General features: G+C 33.1%; 4 protein-coding genes across 6 annotated transcripts; 1 reads left to right on the plus strand and 3 right to left on the minus strand.

The window, feature by feature from the left end:
• The first annotated feature begins 3,522 nt into the window (after nt 1-3,522).
• LOC145054961 (fructose-1,6-bisphosphatase, chloroplastic-like) lies at nt 3,523-5,347 on the plus strand. Its single transcript, XM_079003230.1, has 4 exons — nt 3,523-4,013; nt 4,077-4,298; nt 4,525-5,034; nt 5,115-5,347. Exons 1-4 carry the CDS (start codon nt 3,585-3,587, stop codon nt 5,184-5,186), a joined length of 1,233 nt encoding a protein of 410 aa, XP_078859356.1. The 5' UTR covers nt 3,523-3,584; the 3' UTR covers nt 5,187-5,347.
• A 535-nt stretch (nt 5,348-5,882) lies between these two features.
• On the minus strand, nt 5,883-8,075 carry LOC145054962 (cAMP-regulated phosphoprotein 19-related protein). Of its 3 annotated transcripts, none has more exons than XM_079003231.1 (7): nt 7,920-8,075; nt 6,835-6,900; nt 6,688-6,750; nt 6,574-6,621; nt 6,447-6,500; nt 6,278-6,335; nt 5,883-6,141 (listed from the first exon to the last, which is right to left on the minus strand). In XM_079003231.1, exons 2-7 carry the CDS (start codon nt 6,868-6,870, stop codon nt 6,095-6,097), a joined length of 306 nt encoding a protein of 101 aa, XP_078859357.1. In that variant the 5' UTR covers nt 6,871-6,900; nt 7,920-8,075; the 3' UTR covers nt 5,883-6,094. The 3 variants fall into 3 exon arrangements, with proteins under 3 accessions (XP_078859357.1, XP_078859358.1, XP_078859360.1); XM_079003232.1 differs by lacking the exon at nt 7,920-8,075 and adding an exon at nt 7,776-7,907; XM_079003234.1 differs by lacking the exon at nt 7,920-8,075 and adding an exon at nt 7,782-7,893.
• A 1,339-nt stretch (nt 8,076-9,414) lies between these two features.
• LOC145054963 (protein ROOT PRIMORDIUM DEFECTIVE 1-like) lies at nt 9,415-11,181 on the minus strand. The gene is made up of 2 exons (XM_079003235.1): nt 10,927-11,181; nt 9,415-10,860 (listed from the first exon to the last, which is right to left on the minus strand). Exon 2 carries the CDS (start codon nt 10,777-10,779, stop codon nt 9,487-9,489), a length of 1,293 nt encoding a protein of 430 aa, XP_078859361.1. The 5' UTR covers nt 10,780-10,860; nt 10,927-11,181; the 3' UTR covers nt 9,415-9,486.
• Nucleotides 11,182-11,899: 718 nt separating this feature from the next.
• Nucleotides 11,900-15,328, minus strand: LOC145054964 (pectin acetylesterase 5-like). Its single transcript, XM_079003236.1, has 12 exons — nt 14,963-15,328; nt 14,625-14,707; nt 14,172-14,301; nt 13,836-13,915; nt 13,638-13,727; nt 13,392-13,516; nt 13,222-13,282; nt 13,044-13,097; nt 12,808-12,885; nt 12,628-12,733; nt 12,373-12,518; nt 11,900-12,274 (listed from the first exon to the last, which is right to left on the minus strand). The coding sequence occupies exons 1-12, from the start codon at nt 15,204-15,206 to the stop codon at nt 12,152-12,154; spliced, it is 1,320 nt and encodes a 439-aa protein (XP_078859362.1). The 5' UTR covers nt 15,207-15,328; the 3' UTR covers nt 11,900-12,151.
• Between the last annotated feature and the right edge of the window lie 4,611 nt (nt 15,329-19,939).

Here is a 19,939-nt window from a genome sequence, read left to right on the forward strand (position 1 = left end):
TTATATACAATTTACAATCAACTTATTTATAATGTTGCTAAAAAGGAAAACGACAATGAAAAAAAATTGACCAAAACCATAGGTTTCATAACCAGTGGCGGACACAGACATTTTTAATAGCATTGGCACAAAAAAAATTCGTCCAAATATAATAACATAATTTTTTTTAAAGAAATAGTACATTAAACGGATTATTACATCTTAATATTTAAATTTGACATTTGCGAGTACACATTTTTTGAAAAAAATTTTCTCTTCCTGTTGATGTTTCCGTCACAACTTCACATCGAGGCAGAGATGAGCTCTCTTTTTTTTCCTGCTTTGTACCATTGTGCTTATGGCTACACCCATAACTAGGCCTGACAATGGAGCGGATTTTGACCATGATCCAATTCAAACCTTTAACAATTATACGGGTTTGGAGCATAGTTTTTGATTCGTTTACCCGTTAACGACCCGTACCCACTAACCCTTTTATTAAAAGGGTCAGGTATGAATCATCACCGATCCGCTCTGTTTATAACCCGCTCCATATAAATTTTAGAATTATACATTTATATTTTATATTGCCTAAAGTTTACATTAAATTCCAATCGGAAGTCCAAAGAGAAAATGTCAAAGACTAAACTGTTTTTACATAGGACTCGAAGACTCAACTTCTAGACTTTCAGTCTTCTCCCAAGAGTCATGATTTCATTTCATTTATATTTCATCATGTAATCACCAGTTTCATTTATAAATCAATAAGATCATTTATCAATCGGAAGAAAGTTTGTAATTGCTATTCTCTATCAATACAATCGACGGTCAAAAACCAATCAGAAGTAACTAAATAATGATTTTAATTCCAATAGAAAGTCCTCAAGTAAATAATGTTTTTCTAAATCAACACTTAGTTTTATTTAATAAATGTGATTTTATGATTTAAGTAAAAGGTGTTTGATTATTCAAAAAACCTACGGGTTACGGGACGGGTTTGGATATCTGTTGATTCGGTGAATAAGGGTATGAGTTTGATTATTCAAAACTCTGCGGGTTATGGAGCGAGTTTGGATCGGATTTTGAAATTTGTTAAAAGGGTTTGGATCAAGGTCGATTCGCTCCAAACCTGTCTCATTGTCAGGTCTACCCATAACTAGAGAATTGGGTATTGGGTTTAAGTGGACTGTGACCTAATATTTTTATTTTTAACTCGGTGGTGGGCTTACCTAGCCTTAAAGATTAGAGTTGCATCTATAATTTTTTTTGGACAACAGGCGCACCTATATAAAATAAAGTTTTTTTTTTTACACTTGTGGATAAAGTTGGAGCAGTGACCTGTGACCCCATTTGCTCCATATATGCTCGCCACTGTTCATAACAACTTACGGTGAACAAGTTGTCGATGCATAAATTGTGCATTAACTGCTTGTACGTCGTAGGTTCTTATGAAACCTACGGTGTCCCTTTTTTTTGTTTTTTTTAAATCATCATATGTCCATGATAATACAACTATATGCAACTTCAAAAAAAAACATTGGTTTTTACGATACCTACGATGTACAAGCATTTGATGCACAATCTGTGCAATGTCTACTTGTACATCATAGGTTTCGTATGAAGCCTACGGTTTCATTTTTTTCTGTTCTTTTAATATTATATGTATAAAACCTAGTCCTAATCAAGAATAAGCTAAAATTATAACAAGAATTAAAACATACATCGTTGTTCTTTGAAGGCTCCATTGAGATAAAATAATGACCAAAAACTTGAAAGAGTAGTCAAAATGAAGAAATCTAAAAACTAATACTTATATACTATGGGTCAATAGGTCCTAAAAGAGTAGATGATCCCTGAAATAGTAGTTCATTGCCCAAAAAAGTAGTTCGTTTTTTTTTTTTTTTGTTACGTTGACCATAGGTTTTCCTAATAAACTTACGGTTGCGGTGGCTAAAATAGGATAAGTGGTATTTTTTGGCTAAAAATTGATAAGTAATCAGTGATTATCGCTAGTTTAGTAATTTTCTCTCTTTTATATCAAAACATTAATTAACTTTAATCATGTTATATGTATAAATTGGCATGTCAGTGAGGTACAAATCCCCACTCTCCTACTCTAAGTTAATTAGATCATCCATTTGCTCGTGGGCGTCCACTATCTCACGGCCAAATTAATAAAGTAAATCACAATGGTTTCAGAGTAAGGAATGAAACGCTCACGATTCGAAAGTAGCATCCCTTGTACCAAACAATTTGTTTTCGAATAGATTGTAGCAGTGATATTTTGTGGTTACTTTATGATATCCAACAAATCTATAATCTTTAGAATGTGGACCAAACGTTTTCCATTATGAACGTTTCACATAGCCTCACATCCCCATATTCTAATATAAGAAAAATTAGGACTTTTCTCTATCCATATCCCATATGGTGTCGTTTCAACCATCTTTTTGGAGTACTTTGACAAGTACATGTGATTGTCACAAGTGCATGTCCCACGACAAAATCAGAAGAGTTGTGTGACTCATCATGGACAATATCAAAAGAAAATAAAATTTTAATGCTTCTAACGAAATTGTTATAGAACTCCATGCACCGAGGCTTACTAGAGATAGTGAAAAGGAGCTAAAAACGGAGAAATATAGCAAAATGGAGGAAAGGGAGCTAAAGAATATGCAACTTGTGCATTTGAATATACCATTACAAATGGAGCACTTGTCACGTGAAGAATAAGAAACACTATCTATTGTCAAACAGTCAAAGTTTTATGAAAGTTGATTATAGCTCAATTTGTGTTTTATTTTTGTAATGCCTTTATATGCCATTTCATTATGTAGTTTTGTATTTTATGTGTTCGTAAGATATGTCACTACGTAACTTTTTATTTGTAAGATACATCATTAAGTGATTTTGTATTTCACATATTTGTTTATAGTTTGTTGTTTATTTCAATTTTATATGGAGTTGTCAATATCATCTTTTATATTTGTCCGTTTCATCTTATTATCTAAAATTCTAGCATTATAATTATTTCCATATGTCAACTTATTATTCGGTGCTTGTATTTTATTTAGATTAAAAAAAATATATTTATCTTTATTTAAGGTTTAAAAGAAATATCAAAATTTATACTTTTTCATGTATAGATAGAGTATAACTGTAATACTTGCCAATTTAGGGCCAGAAGTTTTAAATTTTAATCATCAAGTGAAATTTACTGTAAAATAGAAAATTGGGTTTGGTTAAGTTCGTATATTGCTGATGATTTATAAAACTCAGATTTAGTTGGGTTGTCTAGTTAAAAAAAAAAAAAAAAAAAAAAAAAAAAAAAAAAAAAAAAAATCTTAATGGGTAGAAGAAAGTCAAGAAACTGATGGTTCGTTTCTTTTAATTCTTTTTTCTTTAATTTAAAAAAAAATGTATTGGTGATGTTGAATTTATAAAAATAAAATTTGAACTTTTCTTATGATTTTGGAAAGAAAGTATATTCTGTTTTGAGATGATGGTGGGGTTGCTTTTGTTCTCATCGCATCAATCATATTCACTCGTTTGTTACAGAAAGAAAGATAACAAGTTCCCCGATCAAAGGCCTCACACTCACTCCAATGGCTGAATCAATTCTAATTTCGCATCCGTCTTCTCTCTTCTCAACTACCACCACCACCACTTCCATTTCCAACCTCCGTCCCTCCCACCATGAAATACAACCCTATTTCACCGGGAAGCCCATCTCTCTCCGTTGTCAAGCTGTTGCCGGAACCGGAGCTGGTCCCACCAGCCCCGCCGCTACCCCCACCCCTATCAAGAGAAAGAACAGATACGAAATGGAGAACCTAACAACATGGTTACTAAAGCAAGAACAAGCTGGCCATATCGACGCAGAATTAACCATAGTTCTATCAAGCATTTCATTGGCTTGCAAGCAAATTGCTTCATTATTACAAAGGTCCAGCATTATCAACCTGACTGGGGCTCAGGGAACCATGAACATCCAGGGTGAAGACCAGAAGAAGCTCGATGTCATCTCTAATGAGGTATATTATATATGTTTTCCTTTTTTTGAAAGTTTAACTATATATGGTGTCATATATATGTAGTTGTTCTGCAATTGTTTAAGATCAAGTGGTCGAACCGGGATCATAGCATCAGAGGAGGAAGATGTGCCTGTGGCAGTGGAAGAAACTGATTCCGGGAACTACATTGTTGTGTTTGACCCAATCGATGGATCTGCTAACATCGACATCGCCTTGACAACCGGTTCTATTTTCGGCATATACGCTCCCGATGAGCAATGCCTCGTTGATTACGACAATGACACGGTAACACAACCATCATAATCCTTTTATATACTGTCATTTTCAAACTAACATAAATGATCAAGGGTTCGAGTCTCAGTAGCATACGTATGTGTCTGCAATATGAAAGTTTCATTTCCAATATGGATTAGGATTACTTCTGTGTTGGGAGTTTCGGTTACAATGTGGATTGGCTTATTGTTGGAAGAATAACTTGATCATTTTTTTTTTTTAACTTTTTGATGATTAGTTAGATGAGGCTAAAGAGAAGTGTATCGTGAGTGTTTGTCAGCCTGGAAGCAACTTATTAGCCGCGGGATACTGTTTGTATTCGAGCTCAGTGGTGTTCACGGTTTCGATAGGGAATGGAGTGCATGGATTTACACTTGATCCAGCATATGGAGAATTCGTGCTGACACATGAGGATATAAAGATACCAAAATCAGGAAGAATTTACTCTTTTAACGAAGGGAATTTTGATCTTTGGGATAGTAAGTTGCAGAACTACCTCAACCATCTACGAAAACCAGGTGGACCAAATGGAAAACCGTATTCAGGGAGATATATTGGGTGCCTTGTTGGTGAGATTCATAGAATGTTGCTTTATGGTGGTATCTATGGTAACCCAAAGAATGAGAAAGCAAAAAGTGGGAATTTGAGGTTGTTGTATGAATGTGCACCCATGAGTTATTTGGTGGAACAAGCTGGTGGGAAAGCCACTGATGGTGTCCAGAGGATTCTTGATATTCAACCTGACCAGGTAAATTGTTATCGAGTAACTTTTGACTTTCTTTTGGTCAACCAAACTATTTTTAAGATTTTTTTTTTGTTTATCAACAGATTCACCAGCGCACTCCGATTTTCATAGGAAGCCCAGATGAAATCGATAAGCTTGCGACATATTTGGCTTAAAATTTGGTTTGGATGATATTTATTGAACTTGAGCAAGGATTCATTTTGGTCATACATTCCGAGGATAAGATAATCAGAATGTAAGTTACAATTCATGGAAATGCAGATTAATAAGTTGATAATGCAATCATAGGGCTTTTATCACCCATATATTCTCACTATGTTTCTGTGTCACCATTGATATGTATGATAACTATCTCATAAAATAAGGTAAGAAAAACAAGCTTGGAAACAATAAAAAGATTGAAATTTTGAAAAGTATATTTTCATCCACATCATATGACAATGGGAAAAAAAAAAGTAAGAATTTATCAAAAAAATGAAATTACTTGAAGAAATCCACAAATGTATCTTGTATTTGTTGAGAAGGTTAATGTCATTTCAAGTTAAAGTAACTATCTAAACACACGTCTAAACCCTACATCCTACATTAAAACTCAAACACCACATATTCGTCTTTATGTCTGTGCTTTGATTTCGTCTTCAATAGGGGCAATGTCAGTAAATGGGTCGTTTATTTGGTTTTAGTTTTGTATTGGTACATATATTTTAACATTTTTACAACAAAAAAAGATGTAAAATAACCATGTAAAAAGCTAATAAGTTGAAGAGTGTTTTTTGACAATACATAGAAGTTTAAAAAAAGAGTATTTTTTGTTGTAAAAAATGTGTAGGTATAGAGATGAAACACAAAAGTTAAAGCAAAAGAGTCATTTACCAGCAGCACAGTTCATAGATCCCAATGGAAAGCTAGTTCAAACATGGATTAAAGTTGAAAAGAAAAAAAACAAAAAACACTTAGAAAAAAAAAAGAATGCAAGTTGCATACTTGTATCACAATATGTTTGTAGCTATTGTTTCATGAAATGAAAAAGGGAGAGAGAAGATCAACATTCAACATCACTTTCTCATTCATTCATAGACCCATCATCCGAGGCTGGCGTACTGTTTCCATCTATTCAAACAACCAAAACAACAAATAATTAGCAACTTATCTTTATTGAAGCTCATTAAACAGATATAATAAAAACCATAAACAATTTTCTTAAACTACGTGTCAAATTGAACATCAAATTTAGCATCACATGTACCTTCTCCATCTGTTGGTGCACAAGGAGATTTCCTATATCTTGTTTGTTGTTGAGTTGGCTGGATTGTAATAAACACAATTAAAAAAAAAATGCCACAGTCACAGTCACAGTCAACACACGTCATATCTCTATAACAGACGGGGCCTACTGCAACAAATTTTTTACATACCTGTAGTTTAGGCCGAAGTGCCTCGAGAGGTCCTTTGGGCTTCTCTACACCTTGCTGTCAACATTAACAAGTTTTAATCACAAATTCTTACAAGAAAAAATAATAATAATAATAATAAAGTGGGTACCTTTCCGAGAGCCCAATCAGCTGAATCAAAATAAGCCCGTTCATGATCCTGATATCAAATGCAAAAGTTAAAATTCCATTAAAGCCCATAGTTTCCAAGTAGCTGGAAGCTTACCTTGGAAATGAGTGGGGGCTTTTTTGGCACAATGCCTCCATACTTCTTCTTGATGACTTCTTCCTGATGAAACAAGTGCTTACTTATATATAGTATGTGATACAACCAAGGATATAATATAACATATGGATAGATTCAAGATCTTACCTCCTTCCCTGATGAAGCTTTAGATGTCTCGTCCATTTGGTCTTTACACTAGCAAGTGTACACAAGCTGCAATTGCATATCACATTTTTCTTTTATCAATATAGTAGTACTAACCACTAGGGACATGCCAGTATAAAGACTTCAACTACTAGATGCTTAATGTACATATTTGAATTCCTATAAAGTGGCAACAAGCTAAGGATATAGTAAAAGTTTCTTCTTTGGTCACTCAGATTGTCTTACATATGATACATACATATATGCATATATAAGTACATGCATACACCAAAAATGAAATAAAAGAAGCTAGGTGGAAGAGATATAAACCAAATTATTTCTTAAAAGAAGGCTTCTCCAAAGCTGCAGCTTACAACTTTCCATACCCAGATTACATGTCAACTCAACCAAGAAGGTAGCGGATCAATGTTTGTTGCCTCACCATTATCCCTTTAACCACTAAATTTATTATAATACATTTACTAACATAAGAAGGGGGAGCATTCTATCTAGTATGAAAGTCTAACATTCAGGGACAGGGGCAAGAAAATATCCTATAGAGAACTGATGCAATTATATGGCTAAGACGAATAGAAATTTCAAACACTTTGCACAAAGAGCAGATTATGTCAGAACTCCAATTATATATCATCCTATGAGTAAATCTAAACCCAAGAAATGATCGTAACGTATGTAACATCTCAGGAATAAAATCACCAACCAAAAGGAATAACCATCCAATTCACAATTGACCTATATATAATATCTTATAGGTTCCAATTTTAACTTCTACCAACAGGTTAAAGACAAAACGATTGATATTTTATTAATAAAACCATTCAATGAATTTAATATTTTAATAAACTAACGATTCGTTCAACCAATCATCCAATTGAGCCTCAAAGGAATAGGAAATTCAATCGAAAATGGCTCTGAATACTCACATTCACCTGTTAATTGAAGCGATATCGCCGATGATTCAGATGAAAGAAATCAACCGCTAACAATGTCAGGTTCGCAAATACGATTGACGATCCAATTGAAATCAATCAAAAAGAATAAGAAAAGGAAAACTGAAAGCAAATTACCGATCAAACAAAGATGCGGAGGAGTTGAAGCCAGTTTCCGACTACCGTCGATTAGGGAGAGATACCATAAAGTTGTGTCCGTCAACGTGGAGGGGAGAGGGGAACGAATATTGAAGAAGATCCGCCCCCAATTACTCCTTTAATTTATTGTTAGACCTTTGCGTTTTGACCACTTCATTAACACGTTTTCTTTCCAAAAAAACGTGTATTTGTATTAAAAATAATACTAAAAACTCTATTTTTAATAAAAGAATAATTTTATTTTTCTTTTAACATGTGTCATATTATTAGGCCTCCTAATTAATACATATTTTATTCTCCTTTTGCCACGTATCACCTTATTATCTCTCCTAATTAATATATGTCACTTGTCAACTCCATTTCAAATTTCAAATTTTAAAATTTTCACTTTAATTACATTAAATTAATAACAATAGAATAAAAATAATACAAATGATATAATTTAACATATTTATTTAAATCAATGATTAAAATTTATATAACTAAAAAAACTCTTAATTAATAATTTATTTAAAATAATTAATTAATAATTTTAAGTTTTTACTATAAAAACTTAATTAATTTTGTAACCGTGGTTCCCACGGGTTATAAACTAGTATAAGAATATAAACCTCTTATATTTTTTTCACTTGTTATATCTAATAAAATTAATAAATTTTTATGAGAAATTGAATATCCTTTTATATTTTATTCTTACTCATTCTCATACCATATCAAATATTGGCATGTGAATTAAAATATTATCAATTTCATTAAATATGTCATTAAATATGACACATGTCAACATTTGATATGATAGAATGATAAATAAAATTGAAATGTAGGAGGATATTCAATTTCGCAACTTTTATTAGACTTGTCATCGTCTAAAATCCGAACTTGATAAGGTTCAATTAAGTAACCCAACCTAACGCAAACCGCAAAGTTTCAAGTCTCAACCATTCCGTGAAAGGCATACCCGATATTCATTTTCAAGTCATTTCTTATGTCAAACCTCAAACATGTAATAGATTGGACTATATAATATGTGTTTATAGAACATAATTAGCTTTCAATATCGGTAATATATATTTTTTTATATATAATCAATATGTTTATAGAACATAATCCATTATTTTATGTTTTTTTTTCTAAGTGAAATCTGTAGGTATATTAGATCTCATAATTACTTTGATTTTATATAACATAAAACTTATAAAACATAATTTATTTATTACCAATAACAACAATATACGATATCTTTTTAACAATAATAACAACATACTTAAATTTCATTATCTATCATAACAAATATTTCAATTTTTTTTATCAATACTAGTAATGTATGATCTAACAATTGTAAGCATATTATTAGTTCCATATTTTATATTGCTATTAACACTAAAAAAATGAAGGTTCGTTGTTATTATAGGTAAAGAAAGTCAAGTGCATAGTTATTGTTGGTAAGATAAACTACATTATCTATATTCTATAATGATAGGGAAATTAAAGTGTATTGTTATTTTTTTGAATTTTGCCCCTATAAATTGATCATTGAAACTAAAACCTACTGATCATCCTCATTATCATCATTATCATCATCAAAATTTTCTAAAATTGAAATTACAAAATCACCCTCTAAGTCGCCACCTCCATTCCAATTACCACCAACACTCTCCTTCACATCCCTTGGTTGACTTGTCAATTCTCTGGTATTCCGACGTCTCATCAAAACAAGATCCAACATCTTCCTCCGAACAATATAAACAGGATTCGGGGAAACAAGACAATCTTTACAATAAGCTTCTCTAAGAAACAGCATCTGAGTGCTACCCTTTGTCGATATGTAGAATATTCCGGGATGTTTCAGAATAACCTCACGAACATTAACTGGAATACCAAAATCTCTACGAAAGTGTGCTAATCTTTCAACTTCAATCATCTTCTCCACTGTCAAACTCAAAAGCTCATGAAGAATCCCAACAGCTCGCTTCTCAAATCGCTCAATCCCTCCACAGCTCGAAGCCCTAAAAGACTCCTTTTGTTCATAGGGTTTAACGTAAGGAAGTCTTTGCCATTCCTTCAATTTTGGTTTGAATCCCGCTTTGATTTTGAATCCTGTTGGGAAATTGATCGGAAACGCGTATTTGGTTTCGAATTCGCTCAACCATTTCTCTTTATACTCTCTCTCCCTCCATTTCTCCACTTCGGCTACCTTTAAATCTTCAGGAACACCATCTCTGTCGATTAATTTCACTATTTCCAGATCTACTAACTCGAATTCGCTGTACTTTGAAAGAATCGATTCACGGAAATCATCAGGTAAACCGAGTTCCCTTTTGATTAACCTTAAAGCATGGATATGGAGAGTACCTGTGATAGAGATCATTAGAAGTTTCTTGATCCGATTGACAGTGTCTGATTCCATATCTCTAATCGCGTTGCTTTCTTCTTGAAGCAAGAGAGTCATTTTAGAAGTTAATTTACAGCAAATGTTTCGCTTAACTGGGTGAGGAAATACGTCGAACACATGGGGATATTTTCGGAGGAACCCACCAATTGGTACATTTAGACCAACGATTCTGTTCCAACGAGACATGATTTGAACAGAAACAAAGGGTCCTCTTCTACGACCAGACATGAGGCTGTGGAAGCTTAGGATTAAGCTGAGTTTACGGAGATTAGTCATGAGGTTGTCGAGCTTCAGGTCTCTGGTTCTGTCCTCCAAGCGGGTTTGTGCAGTGACTGCTGGTTTCTTCCATCGACGTTGTGTGGTGGAGTTGAAAGGCCCGAATTGGAGTTGAATGAGATGAGATGACACCTGGGTTTTGCATATGAATCGCTGTAGAACCCTTGTCATGTCTCTAATGGCGTTACATGAACCAAAAATTGGAGCTTCAAACTACAATTTTGGGAGCTCTTTCCGGTATCTGTGTGGTACCTGCGTGCGTAGGGTTTGCTGTGAGTACTAATTATAATTTTTTTAAGAAAAATAATTTGAAAATACCGTTAGAGCACTCGTCGTCCAAATGGGGTAACCAAAAATTTGTAGTGTTGTCGTCCTAAAAGTTTTTTTTTTAATAAATCAATAAGGGAGGAAGGAGTCCAGGGGGGTTGAACTTTTGGTACAGAAGGTACCGCCGGCATATGGTTCCTAGCAAGCAATAGGTTGAGCGGTTTCATCCATTTACTCCACTCAGTGGGTTTATCAACCCGTCCATTTTGTTTCAATTGCATATTGAATGAGAATTAAACATAAAATATTGATTCCTTTTACTTTTTTTTTTTTTTTTTTTTTTTTTTTTTTTTTTTTTGAATGTTATGGGGTTGATAACCTGTTCTCTTATTTCCTTTTATTACTATTTTTTTTTTGTTTTAATATAAACTATGAAAAGGGCCCATGCTTCCCATGGGTTAGAAGTTTTCTTTAAAACTATATTAAATGGGTTGATTGGATTAGAAAAGATAGGGTTTCATATGTTGTGGGTTGGGAGGGTTGGAAAACAAAGAATAAAGAAAAGCCGATGTGGCAGTGGGTTGAGTGGGTTTAGAGGGAAGGACTCCCTCCTCCCTAATAATAGTTTAAAGTTGGGATTATATAATAAATCAACATTGTAGAATAAAATATAATGCAATAGTTGAATTTTACACAATATTTGAATAAATATTACGTGTATACATATAAAAATAATTAAAAATAGAATTTAAATGTAATAATACTTTAAATTGAACGTATTTTAAAGGTTAAAAAATAAAATGCTCAGATGACAATCCATAAGAGTTATTGGATGCATATCAGTGGGTCTCAATCAAAGGATTCAAAGTGATCACCATGATGGTTTTTAAATAAGAAAAAAAAATGATTAAACGCATGGATATTGTAAAACTCCACTTTTAATTTCAAAAATTAGCTCCATAGCAACACTTTCCTACATCATATTTCTCAAAATCTAATTATTTCGTCAGTAAAAAATCAAAAATAAAATCATAATCAGGTTTATCAAACACTAGAAAACTTATTATTACAACTTCAAATAATCTTAATCAAAATTAAGGAAAAACAAGATCATTTTGATGCGATACCTTTCCTACGTTTCATTTACTAACAAATTACACAAAATAGTTAAATCCTACAACAATAAACCAAACCCGATTTACATAAAATCCAATTGATGATTCCCTTTTTTTGGCAGCATTTGTGTGGATACAACACTTGAATGCCATCCACATCTTCAATGTAATCGTTTTCCAGTGAAATCCATGTTGTAGCAAGTAGGATTGCAAGGATAAGGACAATCAATGTATTTTGTTACTTTTCTCTCAAAAAACCAATCACCAACTGATTCTGCAATAGTCTATTATTCAACCACAAAGTCACAAACAAAATATCAACTCTTTACTCACTTATCATAATTTTCTTTCATAAGTAGGACGAATTATAATATAGTATTACCTTATTATTTATTCTGGGAGAATTTGGAGAATGCCATGTCTCAGACATCCATGTTTGGCAGTGAATATAACAAGAATTTATAAACATTCCTCCACCCTTCATTTGCTCAAATTCCAACAATGCCTTCAGGAATGAATTTCTAAAGCCTGCATATGAGGAGGGCATTTACGTCTTTTGCACATATGAGACTTATCATATATATATATATATATATATATATATATATATATATATATATATATATATATCTCATACCTTGTAGTACTTGAATCTGTTCGGGACCACAATTTTGAATGCTGAGTTGGCATTTGTACCAACTATCATTAGGATCTAATGGCCCAGGTACCAAAATGTGTTTTATCTGTTACAAACAAAATAATATTTAAAAAAAAAAAAAAAAAAAGTAATAAAACTTAACCAATATAATAAGTATACCTGCCAAAAGTCAAAAGTTGGGTTGACAAGGAAAACTGGTGTATTTGTCCTTTTTACTATTTGTTCAGGAAAGAAACACTGCATGAAAGGATCAATATTACATAGTACAAAATTAGACATGAGTTGATATAATAAGGACTAATTGTGAAAAATATAGATGTACTTTCAAATTTCAATGATATGTATGTATGTAGAATTACTATTCCTTGAATAAAGACAACAAATTGAAATGGCACCTTGGATGCTTCCATTTTAGCAACACAGTCTTTCTTCAAGCTTCCTGCTACACCCTGACATCATGATACATGAAATTGGATCATTAATGACTGCATTTCTCAAAACACAAAAAAAAAAATAAATAAAATAAAATAAAATACTGACTTTAACAACATTATAACAAATAAGCTGACAAACCTGAAGATTAACAACATCATGGTAAAATGACTGAATGGTGGCATTACCAGCAACATCTTTCCTGCAAATTTATAGAAATACTTTTTTAGATCTTCAACAAAACTAGCAAGTAATATTATATTACATCTACCAATACACCATAAATGAATTGTCATTGTAGAACAACATACTCATTAAGAAAGAAACCTGCATCTGATAAACACTTGACTTTAGCATCATTTGGCAAAACTCCTCTGAAGTCATCACAGTGGATGAGTGTTGCCAATCCTCCAGCTGAGCATCCAGAAAGAAGTGCCTGGCAAATTATCAACAAACAGCTTTTCAAATAAAATATCATATAATTCTACTTGACTACAGAAAGGGTGTATATATATATATATATATATATATATATATATATTCCCCATAAAATGTACCTGTTGAGCAGTAGATAATCCAATTGACAGGAGTTCATCCATCATTGCTTCCCATATGAGTTGACCTCTGAAGAAAAGTTTAGTATCATTCTGTAGCAGTATTGAAAGAGGCAAAATATTTATTTATTTATTTATTATACTAAAGTGGCATGTTTGAAAAAATTGAAAGAAATATTTCATACCAAGGAAAGAACATACCTTTTGTTCACTTTCAGGGTGCCCAGCAAAAGATCCACCATCACAATACCGTATCTTGACCTTGTTCCAGTTATAGAAATCTGAAGTGTCAATGCATTAAATGCTTATATAATTAATAAAAATGTAGCAACTTTTTACATCAATCTATGAAAAACTTAGGATAGAGAACCTAATGCGAATGATACTAAGGGTTGCAACTTCAACTAGTGCAATTACATTTTTAGCCAAACATTTTGCATCCTGATTGATGTCAAAAGTAGTAAAAAAGTTTCCATTTTACAAGGTTTATGCCTAAATCAAGAATCCAAATGACAGCAATAGTCAGTCATATCTAACCTGGATTATGAGATGGATCATTGCTTAAAATCCCAGAGAATTGAACTTGGTGTTCCATGAAGTTTGAAGATCCTAGTGGAGTCCCCTTACGAAAAGAACAAGAAGCTACTGTATTGCACCAACCTCCACCCTGCAGTTAAAAAGAAAGAGATGAATCCTGAAAACTTGCAAAAAGAACTTAAATACACAATCCTAGGGACAAACCCTTGTATGCCAATAAGATCACCATAAACAAATGAGGAATATACCAACAATAATTGTCATGGAAAATGAAAAGCTATCAAAAAGTGGACATGCCCAATAACTTCGACTCAGTAGTTTAATTGTAATTTATCGTATTGTCTACCAGAAAAAAGCACATACCAAGGTTTATTCAAATAATATCATTCATCAACCATAAACGCTAAAACTGTTTGGGTAAAGGGAGCAAGCATCTAATAGTTGATCAATAACCTCGATGTGTAGAACCCATCTCCTAGTGCCAGATCCAAAACCCTTCTGAAAATGATATGCAGGAATACTTCCATCTAAACAATCTGCACGTCAAATTTTGCAAAGAGAAGTAATGTTATGCTTCATTCACTATCACTCAATCAATGCATCAACAGGGTACAAACCCTATTCTACTCCTTGTACAAAAATTACCATTAACTAATTGCTAATATTTATATCTGCTTCAAGATTTAATGATTGCTTACGGGTTTGGGGATTAAGAAGTTCAAAAGTTAACCACCACATTCAAACGTATCTCTAATTCACAGGTAAATAAGTTGCAGAGAGAAAGGAATTACAGGCGCCTCGTTGAACAGCATTTCTTAAGAGAACGAGCGGTACGAAATCAGTGTCGGTGGTGCCGGAGAATTGATCGGGGGAGGATGAATCTGATGAAAGGAAGAAAGAGAAAGCTAGAAGAACAATGGCGAATCCAACTGCGGCAATGGCCCATTCACGTTTCCCCCATCTTTGCCACAAAATCATTATATAACTCCGGCCTCCTCCTCCTACTCGCAGCCACCAACGTTGCATATTCACCATAGTTGGAAGGGTGACCGAGAACTGATGAGTGAAGATTAAAGCATGTTAATCATGATTATCAGATCTGTCAGTGTTGAAGGCACCATTGACCAAACAAAACGTAAAAAACCCGTCTGTCCGTTCCCAATCACCGAGTAAAATAAAGAAAAAGAAAAAAACAAAAATACCTAAAAAAATAAAATTGGGTTTTAAGTAGAAGGCTTGTTTATTCCTACCCTAGTATCCTCTCTCTCCCTTAAAAAAAATGGGTTTTAATCATTTTCTTAACTAGGATTAGAAAGTTAAAAATAATTTTAATTAAATTAAAGGTAATTATTGAACAATGATAAAAAAAAAATTAATAATTTATACATATAAACGTTTTGTCGGTAAGTTCATAATGATATAATGATCGGTTGAAACTACGAAAATATAGTGATTTCAATATCTGATCGACAATTTGTATTTGTAGATATATTAGAAAATTATGATTTAGTAAAGTTCAACAATAAAATTAATAATTTAAAAATAAGGGTTAGAGACGATTGGTAGCTCTTGTAATTCCAATAAACTTCAATTTACGTATTGAATAATAATCAAATAGCAAATAAATGATAGTTTTAAATCATGGTGATGAATCAATTTTTTGAAACAATTATTTATTTATATATTTACATTATTTGTATTCAATTTTATAACGTGTGATTGTAAATAATAATTAAAAATGTTTTGATGATATTTAGGACGTTGTTTATGGATAAATTAATTAAAAATGTTCATAATTAACTATATTTGCATATTAATTCATAAATTAATGTTATATATTAACTATATGTGCATAATCATTCACCAACATTCTAAAAAGAAGGCTTCATCTTTTCTTATTAATACAATTTCCAGTGATTGTAAGGTGAAATAGACAGTAAAATTGCATCATGTATATGGGTTAAACTACTGGAATCAAATATTGGTAATCATAAATCTTGGAAATCAAATATTGGTAGCAATGCATACTTGCAACAAAAACAAAATACTATTTCATAAGTTTTAAACTCTATATAAAGTTTACATACAGAAAAATGTAGAGAATACAAAGTACATACATGAAAAAAAAAGTATAGGTTCCAATTACAGATACATTGACCATGTTTCTCCAATGAGATAGTTATTTGATTTGTCTTTAGATCTTAAACAAAATTATATGTATTCCTTTAGAATTAAGATGCTCCCTTCTTCAAGTTAGCTGTAAACATTATAGCAACAATAAAAAAAAAACCGTATCAAAATATTGAATACATGCCCTTGATCAAAAATGACTTTTTTTTTAAGATATGCACTTCAAAAATGGCTTTTTAATCGATTAAAAGTTAAAGAGAAAAATAGCATTATTTAAACAAGTTAAAAATCTACATATCAAAAATGCATTTTCAAACATGAAATGATTCTACTTGTTTGATGATTTATTTCTTTTACACACAAACAACCACCTAATCACAAAGAAACATACACACGAATACACAACCTGATAAAAGAATCCCAATTACAACATAGTACTTTTAAAGTACAATGTTATAATCGGGAAGACTTGTCAATATTACATAAATAGTCCATGTGTAACAAATAGGCTAATTACATGCAACAAGGTAGCAGGAATTTATTCTTGTCTTTTCTTAGTTCTCTATATTGTCTCCTCTCTTTATCGTGGTGTGTATGCATGAGAAAAAGAGAAAGTAAAAAAAAACATATAGTAACTCAAAAGTGGTTGTGTCCATAGTAGTTTGTGCAAGCTCCTTAAAAGGATTTTTTTGTTGGGGTAATTTGATGAAAAAAACAAGTAAAACTTGAACATGTTATCCAGCCATACCACTTCTTCGAAGTTTGGTTGTAGGAGTAACTAACATTTAGTAAAATTCCAAGTAGAGGTCTTATTTAAAGCAATCAATGGGGTTTTTTTAACTTAATTGAGCATTGCCAATTATAATATATATATATATATATATATATATATATAGGATGATTCATGTAACATCCTGACTCCCAAGTATAATATTTATGCAATTATTTATGAGTTGTCTTATTTAACTCGACGAGTTGTGTTCCCAACTCGTCGAGTAGGGTCGAATTGGCCACGTGGGTTTAATGACCAACTCGACGAGTCAGACAGCCGACTCGCTGAGTTGGCGCCGAGTGACGAAACCCTAAATTTATGGGTTTGTGTCCTATTAAAAGGGCCTTAAGCCCTCATTTCCGCCACCCTCATCACCCTTGAGCACTATGAAGAACCCTAATCGAGTTTTAGCTTGTTGTGTGAGAATGAGAGGCTATCTTGAGCATTTTGGTGCACCTTGAGAGAAGAAGAGAAAAAACATTAAGGCTTGGAGCAAGAGGGACGTTTGGATCTAGAGGTTCCCAGTGGGTAACTTCTGTTTGAGGTAAAAAGATGTTATATTGATCATTTTTCTTGTAAGATCTTAGTTTGGGGAGTTCTAGGGCTTTTTCCCATCCTTCTTGTGTCATTGAGTCCCTTGAGCATATCATGAGGTTGAAACCTCATATCTGGATTGTAGGAGGTCTTATGAGCCCAAAGACCAAAGCTTTATGGAGCTAAAGGCAAGCCTATGAGCACCAAACCCTTGTTGGAGCTTGTATTGACATTATGGAGCAAATATGTCATTAATGAATGTAAAGATCGAAACTTTACGTGACATTTGAGCCTTGGGAGGCTAGATCTAGAGTTTGGAGTGGTAGATCTGCCTTAAAACATCTGAATGAGATTTCGACTTAAGGGACTCGACGAGTCGTTTGGAGTTTGTCTCGATGAGTTTGAACACGCGGTAACTTGGCAAGTTGACACGTCAACTCGACGAGTTGAGTGGGACTTTCATGAGGGATCTGAGGAACCGAAGGGACTCGACGAGTTGGGTCAACATAGACTGTTGACTCGGATGTTGACTTTAGGGTTTGGTCAAACTTGAGGGATAGAGGTCATGGAGGGGTAAAATGGTCTTTTACCTATCCCAAGAGTTAAAGAGGGACTATCATGAGTTTATTTAGAGTTGTGATCTTTAAGTATTAATTAGAGATGCTTATTACATGTAGGAGTACACTCGATGTATGCGCCTGATTCTAAAACCTCATTTTCAAGGTCTTAATCATTAAGACACTTACTCCAACATCATATCTGACCCTAAAAAGACTTCCTAATCCATAAATTCTATGACTTTATTCCTTTGCACGGCTAAAGAGAGCTTAATCCCAAAACCCTAACATTTCACTACACCAAAATCTCCATCACTCATGCATTGAAGAAAGGAAAAGGACCAAGCTAGCATTTTTATGACTCTAAGCACCCTAAAACGTCTGAAAGGACATCTCATATGCTATGGAGTATTCTATACTCACAAAGATCAAGTTTTTAGGATAAAATAAACTTAAATCCAAGTCTAAACAAGATCTATCAAAACAAGCTCCAATGTTTGAACATTATACCTTCAAAAGGTGAATAAGGAGAAGTAGATTTTGGATCTATAGGCTTGAATGCACCACCACTTCTTGAATGACTTTCCTTCACTACCAACAACACTCAAGGATCACTCTCAAGCTTCAAATCGCACTCACAAATGATGGGTTTTATCCATAAGAACATCTGATGTGCTCATACAAACCCTAATGCTTGGATCTAGGTTTCACTATTGTACATGCAATTCATCCAAGACTATAAACCCTAGATCTAGTATATGATAATCAATATAACATATGAATTAGGGTTTAGATCATACCTTGATTGTTATGTAGCAATAACAATATCAAATCCTCCTTGTAATGACTTTAGAAAGCTTAGAGTCACAAATGTCACTCCTCTAATGGTTCACAACCACCAAGAGCAAGAGGATGAAGAAGAGAAGAGAAGGAGGCTGCCCAAAACGTGTGGAAACCCTAAGGAATAAGTTCTTCACGTTTTTGAGGCATAAGGGCTCTTTAAATAGTGAGGCTATTAGGGTAATCTAACAAGGAAACCCTAATTTAGATGCTTAAGCCCTAAGCAACCCATGGACTCCTTCCTTAAAGGCCCTAGGACGATTTCTAATGGTTTCCCTATAGAATTCGTCCACCCCTTTAATATGGAGTCCATTAGCTCAATATTCAACTATTATACAATTAACAGTTCAAGTCCCTTAAGTTTAATTATTCTCTTTTAGCCACAAACTTAATTCTTATTAATTCTTGACTAATATTAATTAAAAAATATGATTTCTCCTTTAATATATTATTCTCATAACATATTAATAAATCATATTTAATCCTTTCTCTCCATAATTCATCCTATCAAGTTGCTTTGGTGAAGGCAACCCAAAAGGACCATGCACCATCGGGTCAAGTACATACCAAAATAGTTATGGACTTAGACACTAATCCAACAGTCTCCCACTTGGATAAGTCTAATAATTATTCTGCGTATGACTTCAGATCCTGATCTGCAATCGTAGCTTTCTAAAGCCGCTGTCAACTCTGATCTTATCAGATACGCGTGTCCTTTAGATAAGGGATCATATATTCCTCCATTCTAGATATCGTATAGACTGAGACATGGATCTAAATCATTCTCTATGTCTATGTGTTGTTTCCCGAATTCAGATTTATGATGACTGACAACAGACTACAATTGAACACATCAATTTAGTCCCGGCTTGGCCAAGCGCTTAGGTGTCATCACTAAATCATCGAGGGGCCCACAGATATCGCTTTTATCCTAT

This window comes from Lactuca serriola, chromosome 5 (genome assembly GCF_051521515.1).
Source record: "Lactuca serriola cultivar US96UC23 chromosome 5, Lser_US96UC23_V15, whole genome shotgun sequence".
NCBI classification, from domain to species: domain Eukaryota; kingdom Viridiplantae; phylum Streptophyta; class Magnoliopsida; order Asterales; family Asteraceae; genus Lactuca; species Lactuca serriola.

Excerpts from the sequence above, each read along its gene's own strand:
- LOC145054961 (XM_079003230.1), top strand. The coding sequence starts at position 3,585 with ATGGCTGAATCAATTCTAATTTCGCATCCGTCTTCTCTCTTCTCAACT. Across the intron at positions 4,014-4,076 it reads TCGATGTCATCTCTAATGAG|TTGTTCTGCAATTGTTTAAG; the intron begins GTATATTATATA and ends ATATATATGTAG. Across the intron at positions 5,035-5,114 it reads TTGATATTCAACCTGACCAG|ATTCACCAGCGCACTCCGAT; the intron begins GTAAATTGTTAT and ends GTTTATCAACAG.
- LOC145054962 (XM_079003231.1), bottom strand. The coding sequence starts at position 6,870 with ATGGACGAGACATCTAAAGCTTCATCAGGGAAGGAG. Across the intron at positions 6,751-6,834 it reads AAGCTTCATCAGGGAAGGAG|GAAGAAGTCATCAAGAAGAA; the intron begins GTAAGATCTTGA and ends TTGTTTCATCAG. Across the intron at positions 6,622-6,687 it reads AGCCCCCACTCATTTCCAAG|GATCATGAACGGGCTTATTT; the intron begins GTAAGCTTCCAG and ends ATTTGATATCAG.
- LOC145054963 (XM_079003235.1), bottom strand. The coding sequence starts at position 10,779 with ATGACAAGGGTTCTACAGCGATTCATATGCAAAACCCAGGTGTCATCT.
- LOC145054964 (XM_079003236.1), bottom strand. The coding sequence starts at position 15,206 with ATGGTGAATATGCAACGTTGGTGGCTGCGAGTAGGAGGAGGAGGCCGG. Across the intron at positions 12,886-13,043 it reads CTAAAATGGAAGCATCCAAG|TGTTTCTTTCCTGAACAAAT; the intron begins GTGCCATTTCAA and ends CCTTTCATGCAG. Across the intron at positions 12,519-12,627 it reads ACAGATTCAAGTACTACAAG|GCTTTAGAAATTCATTCCTG; the intron begins GTATGAGATATA and ends CCTCATATGCAG.